The sequence below is a fragment of the Saimiri boliviensis genome, chromosome 15 (genome assembly GCF_048565385.1).
Source record: "Saimiri boliviensis isolate mSaiBol1 chromosome 15, mSaiBol1.pri, whole genome shotgun sequence".
NCBI lineage: Eukaryota > Metazoa > Chordata > Mammalia > Primates > Cebidae > Saimiri > Saimiri boliviensis.
This window is the reverse complement of record NC_133463.1, coordinates 72,642,270-72,668,383: the sequence shown is the minus strand read 5'-3', so window position 1 is coordinate 72,668,383 and position 26,114 is coordinate 72,642,270. Positions and strand designations below refer to the sequence as shown.

The window sequence follows — 26,114 nt, the reverse complement described above, 5'->3', positions numbered from 1 at the left end:
CTTGCAGCATATGTTTCACATTCCCACACTAGTAAGCTCCATGATTCAATCAATAATAGCTTTACAGTAGCTTACCACTCACTTCCAAGAAGCATAGATTTTCTTGAGGTGGTTTTTCTTCCCAGACTCCTCCATACTGGTGATTTCAAGTTCTGCATGTTGGTTACAAACTCACAGACTCACACTTGCCATCTGGAATCTATCCACCTCTAGGCATGCTGAGTTGTCCCAGAGAGTTCCCAACACCTAGAATCTCTCCCACCTCTCTGCAACAATCACCACCAATGCTATACTTACTGAGATTTTGATGATCTTGTCAAAAAGATGCACTTGGGGCCCAATGAAGTCGAAGACAAAGTACTGCAAAACAAAAAGTTCATTCTGGCCATCAACCCCACGCTTGCACCCAAGAATCCTGTTCTTGGAGTGGGTTTAGATCTTTGTCATTTTAACCAACTGCTGCATGAATATACATCATCAATTGATTGTCAATCCCCCCATACACACTCTTTTTTTTTTTTTTTTTTTTTTTTGTTTTTTTGAGACAGGGTTTTGTTCTGTTGGCTAGTTTGGAGTGCAGTGGCATGATTGTGGCTCACTGCAGCTACAACCTCCCAGGACTCAAGTAATCCTCCTGCCTCAGCCTCCTGAGTAGCTGGAATTACAGACCTATACCACCACACCTGGCTATATATATTTTTTGCAGAGACAGGTTCTTACTATGTTGCCCAGGCTGGTCTCAAATGAAAAGAATGCTGTCAATCACATTCTTGCATAGGATACATGTGAGTAATCCTCTAAAATGAACATGAGAAGTGGGATTGTTGGGTCATAGATTAAGTGCATGTAACTTTTGAATAGATAGTATAAATTTTTTCCCAAATGGACATTTTATATTCCTACTGGCAGCATATGAAAATAGTCATCCTTCTATAATCTTACCAACCCTTGATACTGTTAGTTCTTTTCACTTTTTTGTTTATAATTATGAGTGAAAATGGTAGTTCAGTATGGTTTTAAATTGGGGTGGACTTGATTAAAATCTACTTTTCCCAGGATTTTTCGGTTTCAAACATCCCTGTGAAATTACCAGGATTTACCAGAGAGAGAATACAAAAAAAATTATAGACACGGGGATTTTTAATATTAAGAACACGATTTAATTTTGGAGTTGGAGAAATTATCTAGACCAGCCCATGTTTTACAGAGAAGAAGACTGAAGACTAAAGGATTTAAAAGTGACTACCCGGGTTCCTATTGCTAGTTATTGCTGGGCCTGGGACCAAACCTTTGTTCTCTTGACACTATCACACAAGGGGTTCAAGTACGAGGTATTTCACCATCTGACTCTTGAGTCAAGATCCTCCCAAACTCCAGGTTGTATGATAAAAAGACGCAGAAAACCGAAGTGGTGTTTTGTCCTGGTTTGTGCATTTGGGGAACTGAAGGGGATCAGGAAGACAGGCCTGGGAAGCTGTTTCTTGGATTGTTTTTCTTTTTTCTTTTTTGGAGGAATGGCCCCTTAGAGATGGACATGGTCACAGTAGGAAAGGAGGAACTGACCAAGTGCTGATGGCTGCTTTCAAAGGGCAAAACAGAAAAACCACAACGTGGAAACTGAAAGATGTCATCATACACTGTAAGAGCTCCTCAAAATGGTGGTTTTTAGAGATCAACCAAAGATTCCATTATGGTCAGTGTCTTCTGTTTAAGAAGACAGGACAATACATATAACAGTTCAAGAAATTTCTCATATATATGCTTAAACTTTTTCAGAGTTCTAGTGTTCAAAATTTATGTGGAAAATTCACTTACACAAAATTTTCCATTCTCTGAATATACCAGATGCTGTGGTTTCCTTTGGATGGACAAATGAATTGCACCATTTATTACCTTCTGCTGGGTTACATATGTTTCAGACTCCACTGCCTAACATAGTCTTCCAAGACGTACAGGCCAGCACACATTCTTCTAGCTGGGAAATGCTCCCCAGTCCCAACTAGTGGGTTCCTTCAGTACCTGATGAACTTTGGGCTTGAATATTTAGGTCAAGGGTTGTAACAAAGGGTTTTAGTTCAACTTTTGTGTTTATGCTTGATTTCCTACCGATTACACCTGGACCCAGTTTAATGTCATTTAGATCCAGGACTTGTAGGCATAATTATTGTAATTAGTAAATCTGTGGAGCTTTGCAGTTTTAAAGCATTTTCATATATTATCTCATATTACATCTATGCCAAAAGCTCTTCTGGGGTTAGACAGTAGAACAAGAAGGCAAAATCTACTGACATTTCACTCATAGTTAAAGGCTCTGAGGCAGAAATGATGAAGAGGAAAAGAGTCATTAGTTCCAATGGAATTTGGGTATTTTCTGTTGATTTCATTATCCATGCTCTCCCTGCCTTCTTTTAAAATTACCATTCCCATTAAGTGAATAGGAATTAAGAATGTACTTCATTTTTTTGAAATAATTCATTGTGTCAAAGTCCTTATAGGAAAACAAATGCTTGTTACCTCTTTGAAAGGCAATTGGCAACATGGAAATTTTAAATGCATATACCTTGTGACCCAGTTATACTATTATAAGTAGAAGCAAAAGGTTGAAAGCATTTCATATTTATTCATGAGAGACTGACTGGTTTAGTAAATTATGGCATATCAAGGCAATGGAAAACTCTTCAGGCAGGAAGGCAAAATGAGAATGAGCTGGACCTCCCATAGGGATTTATTTTCAAGATACATTGTTTTGTGAAGAGTCCAGAACAGTATGTATAGAATGCTATCGTTTGGGTACAATATTTCCTTGTATTCTGGTACATGCTTGGAATATCTCTGGAAAGATACATAAATGCCTAGTGAGAATGAATGCATCCAGGGAGAGGACTAGGGGACTGGGAATCAAAGATCAGAGAGAAACACATTACTCTATATCATGGTCTACTTTCTGTCGCTTTTACCATATATTTTTTTAAATCATGTAATGTTTTTATTTTAAAAAGAGAATTTAGCATGTATGATATATAGAAACCTGAGATTTTCCTTTACAATTTCTACACAGCTTAGAAAAATGTAACTTTTGATTTCCAAGGCAGTAGGCCTATTTCAAAAACAATAATTAAGTTTCCAATGTCTCTGCCAGGAAAAAGAATGTGTATCTTCTTCCCAACCAACGTTCAATCAATTTACACACTATAAACCCAGGGCTTATAACGGATGAAAATGATCTGAAAAGAAATAAGAAAACGTGTGTTGAAAATGTAGCAATGAATTTAAAATTTGGAGGAATTTCTTGCCTTTCCTTTCCATTACCTTTTTTCATGAAAAGCTTTAGGAGGGTATGTTTGTAAGGAGATTCAGCGAGTTTGCCATGGGCTTAAATGGGGGCCTGGGAGGGAGGCAGGAGGGACACAGCTCTTCTATTTGACTGAAGAATCCTGTGAACAGTGAAGAGAACGTTATTTGCAAAGGCCATGGGTGACCTCCACGACTTACTTCATTATAAAATGGGCTGTTGGTTCCTTCCTTCACTGTGCTTTGCTTCTTCTCATCCCCGATCTCAATGGTCACAACTGGGTCAATGTTCTCACCTACCAGCTGGCGAGCCTCGGTGATGGTTATGGCAATCTACAACACAAGGCAGCGTGGATACTATTTCAGATATCACCATCCATGCACACAGGAAGCACTGAGGGAGGCTGGGCAGGAAGAACCAGTCACTTACTTGATAATTTTGGGATCTGACCTCCCCATCATGGATCTTAGTCAATAGTTTTGATCTATTAAAAGAAAGTTTAATATACTTGTTTCATCAAGCAAGAATATCCATAAGCCACCATAGTATTTCACCAAGTATTTGTAAGTCCTTTCATTTATTATTATTACATATTCTCTCTACATCTCTGGGGGAGATAAGTAGAAGTGGACAAATGACTTGACCTCTGAGTTTTTCCATTCTAAAAATGGAGCTTACAATAGCACTTCTGAGATGATTGCTAGATTTACATGATATAATGTATACAAAGGTTTAACCCAGTGCCTGGCAAGAATCAATGTCAGCTCGTTATATGATTATCAGTTCTTTTAAACAAAATGAGAAACTGAGATGTCTCAGCAAATCAGTGGCAGAGCTGGGTCTAAATAAGGAACTCCCAGTCTCCTGCCTGATTCCATACCCAGGACTACTTTGTCATGTCTAACAGATACAAATCGGAGTTTGATGACTGCTTTTGAAAGAATTGGTAAAGGAAAAAATTGAAAGGAACAACTAAAAATACCATCTCCATGAGATTTCACATTCCAGGGAATTTCATTTATCTGGACTGACACAAGTAATTGAAAACAGATGGGCAACACCTGGGCATTTAGAGATTGATAACAACAGAAAGAGAGGAAGAATCCCTGTTGTCAAGGAGCTGAAATCAGTGGGAAATGAACGGAGCTTGAGTTCCTGATGCATTTTGTCCTCATGGTTACTAACAATACCATGTTGCATTTGACTTCATCCCATTTCTGCTGATTATAATTGAGTCTAACAGAGAACAGATTAAACTAGTAAAAATCTCAGAGCTTTGGAGTCAGACTGATCTCAGAATATTTATTCTCCCCAATTTTAGACTTTAGTTTTAATTTCCTCAACTGAAATAAAGACAAGAATTCCTAACACATAGGGTTACTCTGAGGATTCAAGGAGACAAGGCATGTAGGAAAGGGTTAATATCATTTAATGGGTCCATCAACAAGGTAGCAAATTTGTACTGATTATTTATTATGTGAAAGCCCAGTGCTAGACTCAGAGGAAAAACAAAACTGAATAAGCCATCTTCATCTGGTACTCAAGAAGTTACAAGCAATCTACCACGCATTGGAGAGAAGAGAAAAGTGTATTAAAAAGGAACTAGTAGGCAAGTGTAAAATGTATCATAGGGAAAAGAAAATATGACAGAAGAGATGTTGAGAAAAAATTTTTGAGGACCAGGGAATGCAACAAAGATTTCACTGTAGAGGTTGGATTTGAATTGAGCATTGGTGGGTGGGTAGAATTTCAATTGCTGGAGAACACTCTGACCAAGAAAAAAGAGAAAGGCTATTATCCTTATTTCTCTTTCTCCTACCTTCCTCCATTCATTGCTATCTCCCTGGTAAAATAAATGGCAAGAAATGTCTTGAGCATTAAAAAATAACTGAAATCCCTACTCCGGGTCTAGGGTAGAGGGGTGGTGGTTGTCAGGGTGCAACAAAGAAGGAAGGAGATATTGCAGTGAGTAGGTGTGTACACATTTCATTCTTTTGAGTGTCAACTTCTGAGTTATCACCTTCTCTAATTCCCACTGCCCTCTACCTCATACATATACACCCTGAGATCCTGCCACAACCCAGAAACAACAACTAGGATCAGCCACATAAGGAAGTACTCATTTGCTTTATTGATAGTAACAACTTTGAATGGAAAAGAAAGGGAAGGGAATGAGGAATTGTCGCAGGTAAGAAATTAACATAAACAGATATGGTAGACTGAAAGCACTCTTAGCCCCAGTCATTGGCTTCTCTGTATCCAAACTTGTTGCCCTGTAACTATTAGTCTCTTCCTATTGTTATGTGGGCTGGCCTGGTAACTTGTATTGGCCAATAGAATGCAGCACAAGTGATTTTTGCCAGTTCCAAGCCTACACCTCAAGAGACCTTCTGTATTTCCATTCTTTTAGAACCCTGCCATTGCCACCATGAGAACAAGCTCAGACTAGCCTGCTGGAGGATCTGGTATCATGCAGAATACAGCCAGTGGTCTCAGCTAAAGCAGTACTAGGCCAGGCTACCACCAGCCAACTCCTAAACTAAAGTTAGTCAGCAGAACTGCCAAATGACTACAGAAACATGAATGATGCATCTGCAACTATTTGGGGTCAGCAAAACGCTCCAGCTAATTCATGAGCAATCATAAATGCTTATTATATTAAGCCACAGATTGAGGGAGCTATTTGTTACACACCATTGCTAACTGATACACCAAAATACATGCAGAAGGCCAGCTTGCTTTGACTTTCTGTTGGGTAGCATAAGAACCACCTTCTCATTTGAAACAGACAAGAAGCTAAGATAATGAGCACCTTGATGAATCAAAGAGCAGGTAAGAGGCAGCTCCTGCTGTCATTCCTGAACTATGAGTGACATTAGTACCTTCACTCAGGAGATTTAGGACCAAAAGTTTAGAACCATGATCCTGGCCTGATGAAGGCTGGACAGTCTCTAGAGGCCAGCACTGCCATAGAGAAAACTGAGCTGACACAGACTTCCTGCCTTAGACCTTGCCTCCCTGTAGACAGTGACTATGTCTTACTCCCCCTTTTCTCCCAGCAGCTGCAGCGGTGCTTGGCACATAGGAGATGCTCAGCAAATGTGTGCTGACCATCAGCATCAATACTGTACCTTCTCTTTGGAGAAGCTGAGGGGATAGGAAAGATAGAAGCATCATTATGGACCAAATCTCCTGGTCCTTCCTGGTGAGAAGGCTCCTCCTGTGGTACTTCAGAGTCACCTTGACTATCTGGAGAAGCAAGCAAAGGAATAGAATCCTGTTAAATTGACACATGGTGGCAATTGAGCCTCTACCCTATGCCAGCGCCATGGCAGGCACCGTAAGTGGTACAAGGAGAAGGCAGACCCTCCCAGCATAAAACTTAACATCTTATTGGTAGAAATGCCAGGTACAGCCTTCATTTTTCTTTAACTTATGCATCTTCTGTTTCCAAAAAAGAGAACAGATTTATGTGAATGGGATTGCGAAAAGAAAAATTAGATTATGAATCTGAAATGTAAACTAAAAATAAAATCCTAAGCAACCGCACCCCCACCCCAAGGGGACCCCAGAAAAATCTTAAAAACTGAGTTTTTGGCAATAATGAGACAGGAGGTCATTATACCTCTTTTCTGTGGTTTAGACACAACAACTGACCAGCATTAATGTGAAAACAGAGATCATAAGACTGACAAGATAGACTCTTGGTGGGAACAAGATACCAAGTTACAAACAAGACCTCCAGTCACAGCAGGCAAGGGTTCAGTCATGCACTCCCACACTTAAACAAACAAACAAACAAACAACAAAAAAAAACTATGTTCTAACTGCCACAGGTTTTTCGATTTTTTAGAAAACATATTGTTTACTTTGATACGGTAAACTAATTGTTACGTTGAAATAATAAATTCTTACTTTATTAGAATTGCTGTCAATACTGTAAATAACATTTTTTTCTAGATTTCATGAATAACAGCATAAAGTCCTAGGGGAAACAATAGGAAAATGTAGAAAAGCTATTAAAGAATTAAAGTTTAACTTAAATGCTCCTTCAAGAACATCTGTTTTCCCATCTAGATGCAATCATTTCCACCTCTGAACGTTCACAGTATGTTCTTATCTCTCTTAACTGTCTTATCATTTTCCCATCATTTAGTTATCTTCTTGTTCCCCTTAATCTCGAAGTTACTAAATCATACATTGTTGTATAACATGCAGAGGTCCTAATAGTCCCATCTTGTAGAGAAGAAAACTGAGACCAATGCCTCAAGGAAATCTTACTCACAAAAATTGATATTTAAACGTTTAGGAGCATTTAATATATATGGCTTCCTCCATAAGCTAAAGTACAATATTTCATAAATTTTGATGTATCTTCTTAAATGTTCAGACATAAATGATGATCAAACCTTTTTTTTTTTCTCTGAATATCCTAAGTATTTTACAGTTAAATTGTTTAGATTTCAGGGGGAAAAAAGGAATCATATTTCTGTTAGGTTTTTCTTTTTCTCTAGCAGCTGCAAATGCACGAGCCTCAAGATAAGCAATAAATAATTTATTGCTTGGCCACCACTGACAGACACTGAATAACTGACTCCCAGCCCCTGTTCCACAAGCTGTAACTACAGCTTTAATTAGACAGGAGACTGACTTCAGTGACTTTCTCCTGATAAAAACACCATAGGCCTGTAGACCACAGACTGGTTCTGGCTGGTTTAAAGAGTCTGCACACTTGGGAGCTTGTTTTTTTAAAAAGATCTTTTGACATATAGGGCCTAATTTAAATACATTTAAAAGTTAAGTCTCCCCTCCAAGATAAATATGGGTAATATATAACATACATGTGTGTTCTGAACACATGCGTCAAGACCACCTTCATGAATATTCATAGCTTCTCCTGTAATCTGTTAAATACAATTACCTGACCAACCCTTTCCGTTTGAATTCCTGTCTTACTCTTCCCTTTCTCAAAGTGTCTGTCTCTGGGCTCTGCCCAAGGCTATTCCCAGACTGTCAAAATGGGCACCTGGCAGGCTGTAACCCTTTCTAAAAAATAAAGTCTACTTTCTAAATTTACACATTGTATGATTTAAGTTAACAAAAGACTTGTTTCAAATCATGACCTTGCTGCAATGGAACTTCAGGTGTATCATTTATTCTCTGAGCCTCATTGGCAAACTCTGATGTGTATAAGCATCACCTAGGAAGCTGTCAAAATGCAGATTCTGATTCAGTAGGCCTAGGTTGGGACCCAACATTCTGCATTTCTTTTTAATTTTTTTGGAGACAGGGTCTTACTCTATTGCCCAGGCTGGAGCTGGAATTCAGTAGCAAGATCTCAGCTCACTGCAGTTTTGGCTTCCCAGGCTCAAGGATCTTCTCACCTCAACCTCCTGAGTAGCTGGGACTACAAGCACACGCCACCATACCCAACTAATCTTTTCTTGTTAATATTTTTTTGTAGAGAAGAGGGAGTCTTACTATATTGCCGAGGCTGATCTCAAGCTCCTGGGCTCAAGCAAACATCCCACCTTGGCCTCCCAAAGTGCTGGGATCGGAGGCATGAGCCACCATGCCCAGACAAATTCTGCATTTCTAACAGCCAGATACCAGACGAGGTTATTCCTGCTGTCTGCAGGTCAATTTTGAGTAGCAAGGTGTGATATTCTGAAGATAGCTAGTCCCAATCTCTGGAGCCTATAAATGTTACCTTATTTGGAAAGAAAAGGTCTTTGCAGATGTGATTACATTAGAGTTTTGAGATGAGATCATCCAGGTGAACCCTATTTGCAATCACATGTATCCTTAAGAGAGATTTTGCATAGGCAGAAAAAAAAAAGGTGGCAATGAGACCATGGAGGCAGAGATTAGACAGATGCTGCCCCAACCAGAGCTAGAAGTGGTGACCAACAGATTCTCTGAAAGGAGTGTAGCCTGTGATTTTGGCCCAGTGATACTGATTTCCAGCATCTGGCCTCCATAACTGGGAGAAAATAATCTGTCTTCTTCTAAGTTACTGAGCTAGTGGTAGTTTGTGACATACTAGTCTAGGAAGGGTCAGTTTCCTAGGAAGCCCTATGAAACAGTACACGTGCATTTAGGAAACTTAAATGAATAGATAATAAACATATTCCTTAGAACTGTCTCCCCTCAACCCTACAGTCTAATGTAATTCAACTGGAATGTTGCTGGATGTTGAGATTGGTGAAATTCTCCAGGTGGTCCTACTGTACAGCAAAGCCTGAGCCACTTCTAATAAACCAAAAGACTCCGCAAGATGTAGTCCGAGGACCTGAATCCAGAAGATTTGGGTTCAAATTCCAGTCCTTCCACTTTCTAGTTCTACGATTCTATGATTCGGACAAGTTACTTCTCTCAGTCCCGTTTTCCTCATTTGTAAAACAAGGCGAGGTTAACATCATTTACCCCCACAGGTTTGTTAGGAGAATTAAAGAAATTATATAGAGCCCCTAACTTTATACAGGGTCCATGGTAGACACTCAAGCCTATGGATTCCCAGTTGGATGATTTGAACAAGTCACTCAGAATTTCTTGGCATTTTTTTTTTCTTGACCATAAAACAAAAGAATTGGGCAAGAAAAGCAGTTTTAAAATTTGTTAAAGCAACAATTGTTTTATAAATGTAACTTGATATGGAATCTCGGTATATAACACAAGCCTGCTTATATCAAACTGTTTTATGTTCCGTGGAGTGGAATGGGGACGGGGGCCTCCTGCAGATGCTCATAGCCCCATCTTCAGACACTCTTGAAGTCATGGCTCAGAATCCCAGGGCTCCAGGGGACTCAGCTTTTAAACCCATCAATTTAATACTTTCTAAGGTATCTTCCGGCTTCAATGCATTTTGGTTCTCCGATTATAAACAGCAAACTGCATGTAACAGTACTGCCTCAGGAGAAATCCAGGGAGCTCATGCACATAGGCCTGGCCTTGTAGATGCTCAGTAGCTACAGAGAGGATCTCTGCATGAATGGAAATCTGATTTTATTACTCTTTCACTCAGAAAATAAAGACAAGGCCAGCACTACAAAGCTGCCAGAAGGAATGCCAGTGTCTGGCTGTGCTCCTTGAAGCAGCAAGATAAAATATCAGCTCCCTTCCTTGACTGCAAGGGCCTTCAGGCAGAGGCCCCGCTGTCAAATTTCAAGTTTCCAGTGAACATTCAAAGACACCTTATATATGCAAGAAAAAGTGTTGGGGCAGATGCTGAGGCTGCAGGAGTTAACAAATCACGCACGCCTCCTTCTAGGGGCGTACAATTCTAGAGGGTGAGACAGACCTTGAGGTAGAAAGGCAGGCAGCTAAAGCTTCTCCTAGCCAGGTACGGTGGCTCACACCTGTAATCCCAGCACTTTGGGAGGCTGAGGTGGGCAGATCACCTGAGGTCAGGGGTTCGAGACCAGCCTGACCAATATGGAGAAACCCCATCTCTACTAAAAACACAAAAAATTAGCCAGGAGTGGTGGTGCATGCCTGTAATCCCAGCTACTCACGAGGTTAAGGCAGGAGAATCACTTGAACATGGGAGGCAAAGGTTGTGGTGAGCTGAGATCATGGCATTGCACTCCAGCCTAAGCAACAAGAGTGAAACTCCATCTCAAAAAATAAATAAATAAATAAAAAATAAAAAAGTAAAGCTTCTTCCACAGCACTCATTTGTTAATTTGTTGAGTTACTACTTCATTCTCTTCAGTCTACTCACCATGGAGCATCCAGGGTGACCTTATAAAAACCAGACCATGTCACTTTCTGAAAAACGCTCAATGGCTTTCCATTGCACTTAGAATAAATATGAAGTCCATATACAACTTGCAATTAGGGACCTGCTCCATCTGGTTCTGCCCGCACTTCCTGCCTGCCTGTCCGTTTCACCCACTCCATGTGCTCTCTCCACAAGGCCCCATTTTTAGTCTCATCTAACCTTGCAAGCTCTCTGCTGCTTGGAATTTTTCACAGCCATTCCTCTGCCTGCACTGCTCTCCTCCCTGCCCATTGCCCGGTGGGCTCCCTCTTATCCTTGAAGTCATAGTTTAAATGTTACCTCCTGCGAGAATTCTCTGACTGCACTAAGAGACTCTCAACACTCTCCATTTTAGTCCGCTGTCCATTTGTTTGTTTGTTTTTTTAAAATAGCGCTTTTCTCAACATGCAATGCCATTAGTTACCTCAATCAGAGTCCCAATAGGCAGCAGATGGTACAATCAGAGTAAGATTATTTGAGGACGTTTTACAAAGATGTTTGTGTAGGAAAACCACAAAAGGTCTTGCCATCATCTGGGGCTCACAACAACCAAGCTGTTCTCACTCTTAGTCAATCCCCAAAATAAGTAGAGAAAGAGCATTACTGGAACCCTGAAGGAAAGGAAGTCTGGTGGGGTCAGCCTCCCTACGAGGAGCAGCGACCCTCCTGTGGGTGAGGGACAGGGTCACCTGGAGCCTGACCCATGCTCCTCCCTCCCACACCTCCTGTTGGGGCACTCCATTGGCCAGAGCCAGCATGAAGGCAGAGGGTAAAGGGCCTGGACCATGCCCCTATAGAGGACACAGAGCAGCTGGCTAAGGACGGAGAATAGACCCAGAGGGGCAAGCAGAAGAGTCCTGCACAGGGCTGTCCTCCCCAACAGAGACCGTCCAGTCTCTGCCATTAGAGTCTCCGAACCCAGCCCAGGGCCGACACTTAGACATTCCACTAATACATTTTGAATAAGTGAGCACATGGATGACTGTGGGAGGTACCCACAACTATTTGTTGTGTGGCAAATGGTTAGGTTGGGGTAAAGATAATTTTAAGAATTTAAGATGTAACTATGATGCCTCAAAATACACAGATAAAAAAGCAAGGGACTTAGAAAATTTCCGAACATTTCACCCAGAAGAGCCCTAACTGTCCAGGCCAGGCCAAGAAGGAGAGACCAAAGTCTCTGTTCCATGGACCCAGTTTCAGTCTCCCACAGGGCTGGCCTCTGGACAGCAGGATGGATGCTATTTACTTTCTAGGAGGGGCCTGATTCCCCTCCGCCCTGTTTGCTTTGTGGGCTGCAGACTCTAGAATGAGCCACAGGAGCCAGCTCCTCTGAAATGCCTGTGGTTGACTGCCCTAGGTATCCGCCAGCTTCTCAGGGAGGGCTCTCAGCTGGAAATCGCTCATGGGGTAGCAAAGACCAGGCTCTGGTATAAGACTCACCCGGGATCAGAAGCCAGCTTCTTCACTTCCTAGCTGTGTGACTTGAGGCAAACCACTCACCTTCTCTGAACCTCTGTTATAAAATGGGGGCAGCAGAAACTACTTTTCAGAGTCGTGAATGATGTGTCTTAAGTAGAAAGCAGCAGACTTATTACGTATGTCAAATACTGTTTTTCATAAGGTCCTAGCAGGAAAGGACTGTGCCTCATTCAACCTTGTGTCACAAGGCCTCCCACAGTGTTATAGTTTCAAAGACACCAGGAATAACCCCAAAGCCGTTTCCACCCACTCCCTGGTAGTTTGATTGAATCAACAAGGACTTTTTAGCTTTAAGCCTTGTCCCCACTGAAAATGCAATGTCCCTCCTTTTTCATCCAAGGCTGTTAATCATTATCAATACCTTCATATGAATGAGTTTTCATATTTTTCTACCATAAGGATAGGCTCTACTTGAGGCCAAGGAGCGGAGTTAGGTACAACATAAGGCTACAGGACATCTGCAGTAGATGGCAGTGAAGGAGGACCTCCAAGAGACAAGAGGGCTGAAGATAAATGAGACCCACAGTACCATTTTGGTTTGGGAATAGTCCTGAAAACTAGCCTTGAGCTGGTTTTCAGTCAAGACTGTGTAGCAGGAGAGGTCTCCAGAGGACCACCCCATATCTATCCACTTGGAAACCATTGATCCAATGTGATTCAGTAAACACTGAGGCCAGTGCTGGGCCTGGCCTCTGCTGATGCAATTCACGCTGTAACTCAAGACTTTGCCCCTCTGGAGAAGGAAGTAGCCCATTTTAAGAGCAGAAAGTGAGACAGCCTGGATTTACATCCCAACACTGTTGCTTCCTGACTGTGTACCTCCCACACTCAGGGCTAGCTTCATGGATATGCGGTCTGTGCAGCTATACAGGACCCCAAACTCAGAAGAACTTCACTGTGGCCAGGCGCGATGGCTCACGCTTGTAATCTCAGCACTTTGGGAGGCCAAGGCAAGCGGATCACGAGGTCAAGAGATCAAGAGCAGCCTAGTCTACAGGGCGAAACCCCATCTCTACAAAAAATACAAATATTAGCTGGGTGTAGTGGTCTGTGCCTGTAGTACCAGCTACTCAGGAGGCTGAGGCAGGAGAATCACTTGAACCTGGGAGGCAGAGGTTGCAATGAGCTGAGATTGTGCCATTGCACTCCAGCCTGGCGACAGAGAGCAACTCCATCTCAGGGAAAAAAAAAAAAAAAAAAAAAAAGAACCTCATTGCACTTGCTTTACCCTCTGCTGTCACCATCTTGAAACTCTTAATAACTTCTTAACAAGGGCTGTGTGTTTTTAGTTTTCACTGGGCCTTGCAAATCCTGCAGTGTCTCTTCTACACTTTACTCTCTGCATCTCTGTAGAAAACTCATTTGTAAAACGAGGGTGACAATATTTACTGGGAAGATGGTGGAGGGATTCAATGAGATAATGCATGTGAAGCCTCCCCCACAGTAGCTGTGCTCCTAACTCTTATTTTCAAAATCTCACTTGATCCTCCCCACAGCTATGTGAGATCAGCCCAGCAGCCCATGTCATGACAGACAAAGGAGAAGGCGAGACTCAGAGCCACTAGGTCACAGAACAAACAAGCACAGAAACAGAGTTTGAACTCTGCTGCTGTTTTCTCATGGGGACCCCTTCCATGCCCACCCACCCTCTGGCCCAGATGACCAAGGGCCGTGGGGGTTGGCTTAGGCCCACACCTGTGACTGGCAGGACGTAAAGGGTCGGACGGCATCACACTCACAGAAAGGGACTGTATTTTCAGCCAAGGAGGGTCCCACTCTGCAAGACTCTCAGGCCCCAGTGGTCAGCACCCCACCCTGAGCCTCACCTTTCGCAGCCTTGTTGGCCAGGATTAACCCCTTCTCTGCCTTATTCTTCTTCTTCTTCAGCTTCAGCCCAAACATCCCCTTTCTGAAAAGAGCAAACAAACAAACAAACAAAAAAAACAATAATAGAAACTTTGAGTCATTCAGACATGTTAGGAGAACGTAGACACACAAATACACCGAGCTCTCCTGAAGCCCATCAGCCTCCTCATCCACTCAGGATGGGGACAAAAGACAACGGTCGGGGCACCCAACAAGCTCTCCAGGGAGCTCTGCTTTTGCAGAAGACACAAAAACCCCACCTGAATTGGAATCTTGAGGTCCACCTGGAATTGCATGTGGAGAGGCAAACTGAATACCAATAACACTAGCTGAAATTTGTTTCTCCTGCCTCACTAGGCACTCTTATAGGCATAAAAAAGCAGTCACGTCATTTAATCACCACAACAACCCTCTCCTGCACATCTTACAGATGAGGAGCCAAGGCCCAGAGACTGGGCAACGTTTCTAAGATCACACAATTCTGAACATCAGAGCTACCACTGGAGCCCAGCCCTGCCTGATTTCAAAGGCCAACGTCTAACCACAGGGCAGCCAGAGCCTGTCTGTTACCTTCAGCAGAGTGAACACCATCACCAGACTTGGGCTCTCTTGAGACCAAAGTCAAGAAGGCCTGGAACTTCCTGAGTTCTCACCACAAGAGCACGGTTCAGCTGGTGCATGGCATATGCCCAAAACATCCACTGCTATTATTGTTATTGTTAGCCATGAGCAGGAAGCCATGTGTAATCCTCTCTCTCTTCCCCACCCACTCCCAGAGGAAGTCATGCTCTGTTGCCCAGGTTGGAGTGTAGTGGCACAATCTCGGCTCCCTGCAACCTCCACCTCCTGGGTTCAAACTATCTTCCTGCCTCAGCCTCCTGAGTAGCTGGGATTATAGGCACCCAACACCATGACTGTAAGCCTCCTTCTCATCGCATGAAGCTCCCAGTCTATGGTCTCTGACAGACAAGAGCATTCCTGTCTCTGCCAGCTTCCTACATAACCCCTTTCTGAGCTGGGGGACTGCTGAGAACAGGGCTCTGTGGCACAGATGGATGAAACCAGGCTGGGGAAAAGTCCTGGCCTCAGTGTAGGCAGGCTGGTCAGCCTTGGAGAGAGAAGGAGAAGGAACGAGGAAGTGGACATTTGCAGGCAAAGGGAGGAGATGACAACAAAGGCTCAAACCCCATTTGGTAAACATCTGTAGGCCTGAAACGTGAAAAGCAGTGGAACGATCAGTCTCCCATTTTGCTGATACGTTTAGGACTTAGGTTGTGTGGAATGCAGTGGTTAAGATCAGCCTCCACAGTTGGACTACCTGGATTCTAATCCCAGCACTACCTTTGCAACCTTGACCAGGTCACTTAATCTCTCTAAGCTTCAGGGTCCTCATGTGTGAAATGAGATAATAAATGTAAAGCATTTAGCACAGTACCTGGAACATACTATTTGCTCAATAAACTTTATTCTTATTGTCCTAGGGTAGGATTAAGACCAATAAGCAGAAGGCACTAGGAGACAGATGTCCCCTCAACTCATTCACTTATTCTATTCACTTTTTTGCTTACTTATTCTATATACAACCTGCATTGATTCAGATAAGGAATTAAGGAGCCATCACATCAGTGCTGTCTGAACAGTGGAGTGAACTACTTTGGGAGGAAATGAGGTTCCCGTTCCTGGAGGTGAGCAAGCAGAGGCCTGAGCACCACTGTTAAAGGATGTTGTAGAGAAGACAAGCATCAGAAATGGGGACTGCCAAGGGAAATTCAGGGGTCCTTTGAGACCCTGAGATATATTATGATGAAAAGAATGAACTCTGAAAGCACCCAGATACGGACAGGACCCCTAACTCCTTGGGCAAGTCCAGTATCTCTCTGAGCCTCAGTTTCCTCCTGTGTATAATGGAAATAACTATTCTACAGGATTGTTGTGAGAATAAAATGAGGCAATGTAGCAGAGCACCTAGGACAGTGTATACAGAAAGTGCTAAATAAGTGCCCTTCTTGGAGATAACATTTTCTCCCTTTGAGTTGCCATCACCCTCTGATGAGAACATCATCCTAAGTCTCCCAGGAATCTCTGGAGAACATACACAAGGAGGACTTCCAATAGTAGTTTTCACTGTTCTGTTTTCAAAGGGTAGTTCCCAAGCTGGGGACCTAAAGCTAGTACCTTCCCAACCCCGAATCGGCATTTGTGGTCCCCAGGTGCTCTCTGCCAGGATCAGCTCACAGAGGCAGAATCTGGAAACCTGGCCAGTGGGCTCTGGAGACTGCTTGAAGCAGCTAAGTGACTCCCATTCACAAATAGGGAGTTGCTAATAATAAAAGACAGTATCTACCGAGGGAGACATAAGGTTCCTTTTGGGAGCTGACATTCTCGCCATGGCTGGCCTCAGCGTTCTGAGTTCTCCAGTAGGAAAGCCAGTGCCTGAGGCATTGGGGCATGGCTGAAGATGCTGTCATGAGCAGGGGAAGAGGAAGACATGCCCCACCTCTTACAGACAGGCACCCCTGCCCCTCTAAAGCCAAGCATTCCGGACCCTGCTGCCAGTTGGAGTTACCTAAGAAAGTTTATAAAAATACTGATGTCTCAAACCACCTTCAGAAATTTTTAATTACTCTAAGGCAGACCCGTGTTGAGAAGGAGAGGCACAGCTCAGGTCCCCTACAGAGTAAGCCAAATAAACTTTCAGGAATGCCCAAAAGATTTACAACTAGCTTGGTCTTCTTGGGTGGGCTGATGTTAGTATCACAAACACACAAGGTTGTTTGCCTGAAACCGTGAGTCAGTCATCAAGGGCACACCCAGCATGACTCCCAGCATGAACAGGTTTCTTGATGAAAATTGATTTCTTCTCCACAGCCTTGTGACATTGAGCACTAAGAGGCAGCATGGCTCACCAGCCCAGAATTATGGTGTCACTGGCAGATTGGGCAGTAGAAAATAAACTGGAAACACAGGGCTCAGCTTGGGCACCTGCCTGAATTCATTGTTAGCTCTAGAATTTGGGGTTGGATACTTAACTCAGATGCATATTTCTTCCCATGTGACACAAGAACATTTCTTACCCAATTCACAGGGTGATATTAAAATAGGAAACAATGTTTATCAAGTGTAAAGCATGCTACAAATTGTCACAATATTGATAACAAGGAAAGATGAGTTTAAAATTTTTTACAACTGTATAAAGCACTCACTATGTGCCAGGAACATCATTTTACACACATTATCTCCTAGGATCCCCACAGCACACCATGAGGAAGATAATATTATTGACCTTTCTGACAAATGAGAGGCTTTCAGGGGTTCCAGATAATGTGTTGGAATCAATCACCAAATCAGGAAGACTTACTTGGTAAGTCCCTAAGACAGCTGCCCCCATGTCCCCCACCTCCTCTACTTTGCAGAGAATTCCAGCATGAGAACCCTCCCACTTCACAAAAAGTATGGAGCTTTCTGGTTTAGGATCTATTGAATATTCTCCCAGGGTCATCCCCAAGATAAGTCAAGAGATATACGGGAACCCCCATACCAACCTGGTCTCCTCAGGGTGAAAGCTACTGCGACTCCGATATCTGTATCCAAACAATAAGAGCATTAAATGAGGCACATGTTAGATTTGCTCAGCACATCTGTTCTGGTAGAATTACTCAGTGTTTAACCACAAGGCCCACACTGCAGGGAGGCAGTCAGCCTGGCACAAGAAAGAGGCTGGACTGCGGGATTGTGGGTCTCATGTACGCCACTCTCCAACTATGTCGCTAGGGCTGGACATGGGACTTCTCTGAGCTCCAGACTCCTCTTCTGTTCCTCTTGTTCAGGAAGTGCCCATAAGTTTAGTTCTGCTTTTTCTCACTGGGATGTTACACAGATTACCTTATTGAGTCCTCATGCTGAACTATTAAAAGCTCTACAAATAGCTAATTTAATGTCATGTCCATGGCTCAGCAGAGTCAGGATTAGAAAACTGCTCACAGCCAGAGTCACCATGTGTTCTCCCACTTGTGTCACCAGATTCCCCTTCCGGAATCACCTCCTCTACCTTCACTGCAGAATGGAGGCAGCTCAGGCCAAATGGCCAAACACTAAGTTACTCGTGTCAACAGCATGCCCAGTACTGGCCCATGCTGCTCTCTTCACTACCTAAGAGGGCTGAGGATGCAGGTTACGTGTGCACCTCACCTTCTAAACCCAAAGCCATAACACCCAGTACAGAAAAAAATATAAATTAAAAAAACAAAAACAAAAAAAAACCTTTAGCAGAGTTGTGAATTTATGTGAAATCATTACACACTTAAAAAAATTTATATATTTGATGAAGTCTTTTCATCCAAAAAAGGAATTTGCATATAATGAGGTCTATCTTGAAACAAAACAAAATCACAACATTTTTCCATCATTCAAAGGTTATCTGAAAAGCCTATAGGTAAATTTCCAGTAGCCTGCTGGGAAATGCCTTCTTGAGGATGTCCTATCTAGGTACTCATCTTACTTTCTAAGACTAGGATGTATTCATTAATGCAAACCACTACACATAGAAACCGTTGTGATGTAGATTTCAACAGAAATTATTAAAATATAAATCCATGTGATATCCTGTCTCGTCATGCTTTTGGAAGTTCTCTCTCCCCACATGATCTTCTCATCAAAACTTACCTATTGAATGTTCTGTTTCATCAAGGCAATGATGCCCCAACTTTGGCTACATATCTAATCCATACAGGGGTAGCTTTCTAAAACTGTGCTCCACACTTGACCAGATCCCATCCTCGAGAGTGTGATTTTAGTGGTCAGTGACGGAAGCAAGGCCTGGTGGTTTTTAAGCTCCCTTGGTGATTCTTTCTAATGTGCAATGGATTACAAACCCTGTGTTTAAGTAAATAGTACCAAGGAGCTATCCTCTCAAAGAGAATTGTAAACAGCTATCCTCTCAAAGAGAAATTGAAGGGAAATTTAAAAGAATTTCTTGGCCTTGCCAGGTAGTTTATGCCTGTAATTCCAGCACTTTGGTAGGCTGAGGCGGGCAGATCACCTGAGGTCGGGAGTTTGAGATCAGCCTGACCAACATGTAGAAACCCCGTCTCTATTAAAAATACAAAATTAGCCAGTTGTGTTGGCACATGCCTGTAATCTCAGCTACTTGGGAGCGTGAGGCAGGAGAATGACTTGAACCCAGGAGGCAGATGTTGCTGTGAGCCGAGATTGCACCATTGCACTCCAGCCTTGGCAACAAGAGTGAAACTCTGTCTCAAAAAAAAAAAAAAAAAAAAAAAAAAAAAAAAAAAAAGACAAAGAAAAAAAAAGAAACAGCAGAATTTCTTAACCAAACTGAATGATGACATTTATTAAATTCAGAGCCTTTAGTAGATACATTTGGGTAGGCTGCACTTTATAATCCAACTCCACTTCCCTTCCACTCAACCCCAACCCCTACAATTAGCCCACAGAATTGGTTACCTTCTCTACTTATGCATAGAATGAGCTCAGCCTTGGAGGAACAGAATCCTCAAGTTTAGGAGAAAAAGCACAATCTTCTTTTGGATCAAAAATGTCTCAAGCAAGGCTAATGGCCTGAATGGATGGGTCCTGGCTCCCAGTCTCATGGGAAGCAGTTCATTCTTGCCGACTGTTTCGGAATCCTCTCTCTTGCTGTGACAGTAAGTGGATGTTTCTGTGTTTGGCCCTCATTTTGTACATTCCAGTCCCCTCAACCATTATAATGAGATTCAAATATAACAATTCAGCAGACAATGATTGAGAATCTCAACAGCTCACCTTCAAGAGTCAACTGAGCCTAGGAAATACACCCTCAAGAATGCCAATTAATTCCTCTTCCTGTGGCTTCTCTGAACCAAGAATGACTCAGGAATAATTCAGAGCCACACTGTGTAAAGCCCATCCCTGTTAAGCCAGCCTCTCCTAGCCCTTCAGAGAAATTGCTAAGTGTTCAAGAGCAAGATGGCAAGAAGGCAAGGCTGCAGGACTGCCCCAGGTGAATGGAGGTCTTTTTCTTGCATGCTTCCTGCCCACCCTGGGGCACGCCAGCAGTGCTCATGATAGGAACCATCCTCCAGGGGTTGGGGGATCTTTTTCAGCCTCGGATCACTGGCCTCCATCTTCTCCTGCTCCTCCCCCTCTACAGCTAAGCATCAGCATATCGCACATGACTGAGCTGGTTACAGTGCAAGAAAAACAGAGAAATAAACATTGGCAAGTCACATCAACCATGCAGTACAGTTAGGGCTGCTAGATGCCCATACAGCAGCCTAAAACTTACTCTTGCCTGGGCCTCTAAGAAAATGGTTCATCTTTCCTATTCCATCTTCTTTATATCCCAGCTAATCAAAGCCCTGCTCTCCACTCTCCTAAACATGATGAATCAACCTTTAAGCCAAAAATAGACCACAGACAGCTTCTCAGCACTTGGTACAAGCAGTTCTTCCTCCCTTTGTCCCAGCATAAATTAATTTCCAGGCTCCCATCTTTGTTAGGCTTTCTGCTTTTTCTTCACTCCACAAACCTTCTTCCTCCCATATATTGCGTAATTATCTTTTGGTAGAATTATTAGAGTATGGCATTAGGTTTACAGTCCTCACTTGGGAAGGGCTAAGGTCCAAAGCTCTTACTCCCATGTGGTCTTTATTCCTTTGGGTCTACCTGCCCACAGAACATTTGAATTCTACTTTCTACTCTGCTGTGCAAGTGGAAGTAACCACTGAACAGGGCTTCTCCTCCTTGCAGCTGAGTGGACAAGTCCATCTGATTCAGAGGGAAGCATTTGAAAACCAATCTGGACTCCAGTCCAAACAGCTTTCTCCAATTGAGCTTTACCAGCAATCGAGGTAATATTTTGATCCCTATTTGATTCCTGGGTTTCTTTCTCAATTGGTTCTGAATGTCTAGGGGAAAGAGAAGGGTATGGTTATAACCTCAGGAACACCGATACACTGACTCATAACAGATTTTATTACAAATAGGAATCATTAAACTTCCTAAATTTGATAAGAGCAGATCTATGAAATTCCTCTAAACCTCCTTTTTGTTGATGCTGTGGACACTAAAGATAGGAGAATGGGTGCTGTGTTAAATTAAATTACCGCCTTTGCTGCAAGGTTCTCAGAGCTTTGTGCACTGTGACTCCCTAAGAGGGGGTTGTTGTATTCAGACTTTTCCAAATAGATTTGACTGCCACACCCGTATCATTAAATACCTATTAATATCTTCAAGAACACTACTTAGGACTTCAGAGAAAGAGAATCCTGGCAACTTTTACTGTTTTTTTTTTCTTTTGAAACTTTCCTGAGATGAACAATGATCAAGTAAGAATGACTGGGGAAATAGAGGAACCCAGGACATCTCTCCCATGCATTCCCTCCTCTAGGTCCACATGGCTCCTGGTGCTAGTTCCGACTTAACTGGACTTTCTATTTCTGTTCCCTCCCTCCTGAAACTTCCACTCCACCACCATCTTTGCAAACCAGAGGAACAGAATTTTCTGAATCTGACAATTTTTACAAAGTCCTTGAGTCAGTTTCACACCAATATCATATCAGTACACAATGAAAGTTGTCCTCTGATATTAAAAAAAAGGGGGTGGGTGGAGTCAGGATGCCCACTATTTCCGTTCTATTCATCACAGCACTGGAGGCCATGACCAATCCAATAGTGTTGGTCTGGTTGAATTACTAACTGAATTTAGCAGGATACTTAAAAACAAAGTCAATATATGAAAGTAAGTTGTACCTCTTTATACCAAAAGCAAAGAATCATAAATTAAAATTTGGAATAAGAGATTTTATAATAGCATCAAAATTCAAACACTGAGAAATAAGTCTAAGAAATATAAACAAGATCTATACACTGAAATTACAAAATAAGACAAATATTCCATGCTTGTAGATTGGAAAGTGCAATATTAGAAAGAAGTCAAACTTCCCTAACTTGATTTGGAGATTATTTACTACATTTGCTTTGTAAAAATTTTCAATTCATACGCTGAGGATTTGTGGGTGTGGCTTTTTATGTTTATATGTTATGCTTCAAGATTTAATGTTTAAAAAGTGTAGCTCTTTAGACTGAAAGCCCTGGCTTCAAGAATCAGTTAAACCACGTGCTAATTATGCAACCTTGAGTAAATCCTTAACCTCTCTGTGCCTCAGTTTCTTCATTTGTAAAATGGAGGGTAAGTTATATCTCTCTTACAGGACATCACGGATATCAAATGAGATAATAGAGCCAAAATACTGTTTGTAAACACTGAAGTGTTACATTCTACACACATTAATTAAATTAAAAAACCAGTGCAACCTTCTATGAATGTCTCTTAGGGTTCTTCACAATATAGTCTCAGTTCATCAATGCAGCAATTGATCCTCAAACCCTGTACTCCAGTCTGAGGGACAGCTTCTCCTCCACTCATCGCATTCTCTTGTCCATGAACCACTGCCCACCGTAGGCCTTCCATTGAAGGGGACTTCTCCCATCTCTACTTAGCAACATCCAGATCTTTCTCCTAGGCCCATCTCAACTGCCTCCTTTGATAGGATGCATTCTCCAGCTTTGCAATGGAGTCACAAGTCATTCATTCCTCTGGACTCCACTAGCACTTTGTTCTTATCTCTATTATATACTTACCACATGGATCATTACAGTTACTTGAAAAGACATCCTTCTCCTTTATTAGATGCTGAGCTTTTGAAAGCAACAATCATGTCTTGTTTACATAGGCACCCTCAGCATCTAGCACCATGCCTGGCACATGGCAAGGCTCAATGAATGTTGGCTTATGGATGGACAGATGGAGTCTGTGGATAGAAAGCTCCACAGGAATTCAATGGAAGTGCTTTGGTCCTATTTAAAAACGTATCATATAACAAGAAAAGAGTTAAAATCATTCCAAGACTGAGAACACAGGCAGAAGATAATAATCCTAATACTCATCTTGGAGCTGGGGAGAAAAAGGAAATTGTTCACTCTGGGGCCTGAAAAACAATTAGTACTCTGTTACAGAGCGGCAGCTCTGCGTGTCACCCAGCCTCAGTCTCCCTCCATTTCTTAAAATCACTTCTAATGCATCCTCCTTTTTCTTTCTCTTCATCACACTTAAATATCTTTTATTGGTTGGCTATTTCTCTACCACCAGTTCCTTATGGTCATTCAAAAAAAAAAAAAAAAGTACACAGAGCCTCGTTGTGTTTGAAGCACTGCACTAGGCCCTGGTACACTAACCCATTTGGTCAAGAAGAGATGAAATAATAAAGTCACGTCCATGTCTGTCTTTGTGCAGAATGACTAGGGACAACAAGTTGAGCTAAAGTAGGAGTTGGAAAAGATTCAGTTGTTTGAACTGGGAAAGATTATAATCATCAAGCTCAGGGGTCTGCACCAAGGGTTCCAATGTGGGAGGAAGACTCAGTATATAACACGGTGGCCCAATGTGGACACCGCCCCTCCTCTCATATCTGAGGGGATCCATTTTTATGTTTTATATATTAAGGAGTTTGAATAATACGTCAATTTAAGTTTTAAAGTTTGAAACCCACCAATCAAAACCAACCTATTCAGCCCAGGCACAGTGGCTCACACCTGTAATCCTAGCACTTTGGGAGGCCAAGGCAGGTAGATTGCTTGAGGTCAGGAGTTCAAGACCAGCCTGGCCAACATGGCAAAACCCTATCTCTACTAAATATACAAAAAATTAGGTGTGGTGACACATGCCTATAATCCCAGCTACTTGGGAGGCTGAGGCAGGAGAATCACTTGAACCCAGGAGGCAGAGGTTGCAGTGAGCCAAGATTGCCCCAGTGCATTCCAGCTTGGGCAACAAGGTGAGTCTCTGTCAAAAACAAAAACAAAACAAAACAAAACAAAAAACCCCACCAACCTGAAAAGAAAGAACAGTTCAAGATCATAAATCTGTTCATGCGAAGAGCTAGCACTTCTGGATGTTCATGTGTCCTGTATTTAGCCACTAGAAATGCGAAGAACTTAGCAAGCATGAACCCCCCCATACAATGCTTCCTCTCTAAACTAGGCCAGGTGACCTCTGATAAAAGACGCACTTTGAATCCCATTCAGTCAAAAATGGACTTTTTCCTTCAACAGAGTTTTACTTCAGAACTCCTACACATTACATACAATGTTCCAAGTGGCTAAAAGTAATAGCTTAATTATTTTTCTGTAGATACTTTAAAAAAGAAATATGGAAGGAAATTTATATCTGTTGAAAGCAAAAGCAGTTCAATGTTGAAAATGAATGACTATGTTATTTCAAACATGACCTGCAAAGGAGCTTTCTTTGCATGTTTGAGTTCTTTAATAGCTTCTATAACCAAGAGGAGAAAAACTATTCTTCACTCAAGCTGATCAGTTCCAAGAATAAAAACTTTAATTAGCACAGTCAAATGATGCTCTCTAAATCAGTTAAAACTTGAAATATAATGAGGCAACTCAATGCAATTGCTCACAAACAGCTTCCAATCATCCATACCTCAGACATGACTTAAAAGTCTCCACCAGAAATTTATTGCTTCAGTTTTCATTGATGTCTCGCACAGAAAAAATAAACCTGAAGACTCAATCTGTCAATCCATTCAATCAAACATAACTTTCAAGGGATTTTGGAGAGGCTTTATAAAACAACTTATCTTCATGAGCCTGTTGTATGAGATTTACAAGACCCCCAAAACAACAGAATCCTATCAAACCTTCTCTCCCTCACAGCACCAAGGCACTGCTCAGGTTCCTGATAAATAACTTTTGCAGAAGCTGAAGTTGGAGCCTCTTGAAGAGGGGGAGAGCTCAGTCCTGTCAACTTGTCCAGGAGTCGCTATCCTTGGAATTTCAGCCTCATCTCAGGGTCAAAACGTATGACTCCCAAACAAACAGGGCTTGCCAGTCCATCCTCTTGGTCTCAACTCAGAAACACGAAAGGAGGTCTAAAGTCACACCTGGTCTCGGGCCTTGAACACAGGGAACACAATGAAGATTTGCTACCGATGATGATAAACCAACTACACAAACAACGAGGAACGCTTCATTGATCCCCAATCTATGATGGGAGCAAAATCAGAAATGGAGAAATCCATGTATTGAACTTAAACATAAACATGATGCAACACTCCCTGTACCTGCTTAAAAGCTCAACTTACAGAGAGACATATGTCACACATGTAAAACAAGAAGGATGGACCAAGATCCTGCGCAGATAAATTGTGCCTACAGGTCCTAGTCATACAAGGCTTTACGGTCCTCCAAGCATTTGCCATATATGGAACCCTAGCAGAAGCCCTGTGAGGGAAAGAAGGCTGGCAGCATTTTCACAGCATACTGGGAAAGACACAGGCCCAGGTCTGGTTATCCTCTACCTCATATGGTTTGTGTGACCTAGAGAAAACTGCACAACTTCTCTATGCTTATACTTCCTCATCTGTAAGATGGGTATCAAATAATATCTACTTCATAGAGTGCTAAGGATTGAGAGAGAGAGAGAGAAACACAGTGTGTGTGTGTGTGTGTGTGTGTGTGTGTGTGTGTGTGTGTTTATATATGTATCACTTAGCTCCTTGCGTATGATAGAAAATAGCTACTATTAGTATTTGAAGACAAGAAAATGGAGGCTCTGAGAGGTTAGACAACTTGCTGAAAGTTACCCAGCTATGAATTGGCCAAGCTGAGGACAGAGCTAGGTCTTCCTGTTATTGACTG

At 42.2% G+C, this 26,114-nt stretch overlaps 1 protein-coding gene across 4 annotated transcripts in view; it reads right to left on the bottom strand.

The window, feature by feature from the left end:
- The window catches only part of FER1L6 (fer-1 like family member 6), a 216,575-nt gene that overhangs the window by 159,681 nt on the left and 30,780 nt on the right, over positions 1-26,114 (bottom strand). For 2 of the 4 annotated variants that reach the window (XM_074387108.1, XM_074387106.1), the window contains exons 2-6: positions 14,363-14,445; positions 6,424-6,541; positions 3,722-3,776; positions 3,493-3,624; positions 298-360 (exon numbers count right to left, since the gene is read on the bottom strand). In XM_074387108.1, the coding sequence (XP_074243209.1) occupies positions 298-360; positions 3,493-3,624; positions 3,722-3,776; positions 6,424-6,541; positions 14,363-14,445 (451 nt within the window). Of the gene's footprint in view, positions 1-297; positions 361-3,492; positions 3,625-3,721; positions 3,777-6,423; positions 6,542-14,362; positions 14,446-17,944; positions 17,984-26,114 lie in introns of all 4 variants that reach the window. The other 2 variants (XM_074387107.1, XM_074387109.1) reach the window with 2 other exon arrangements.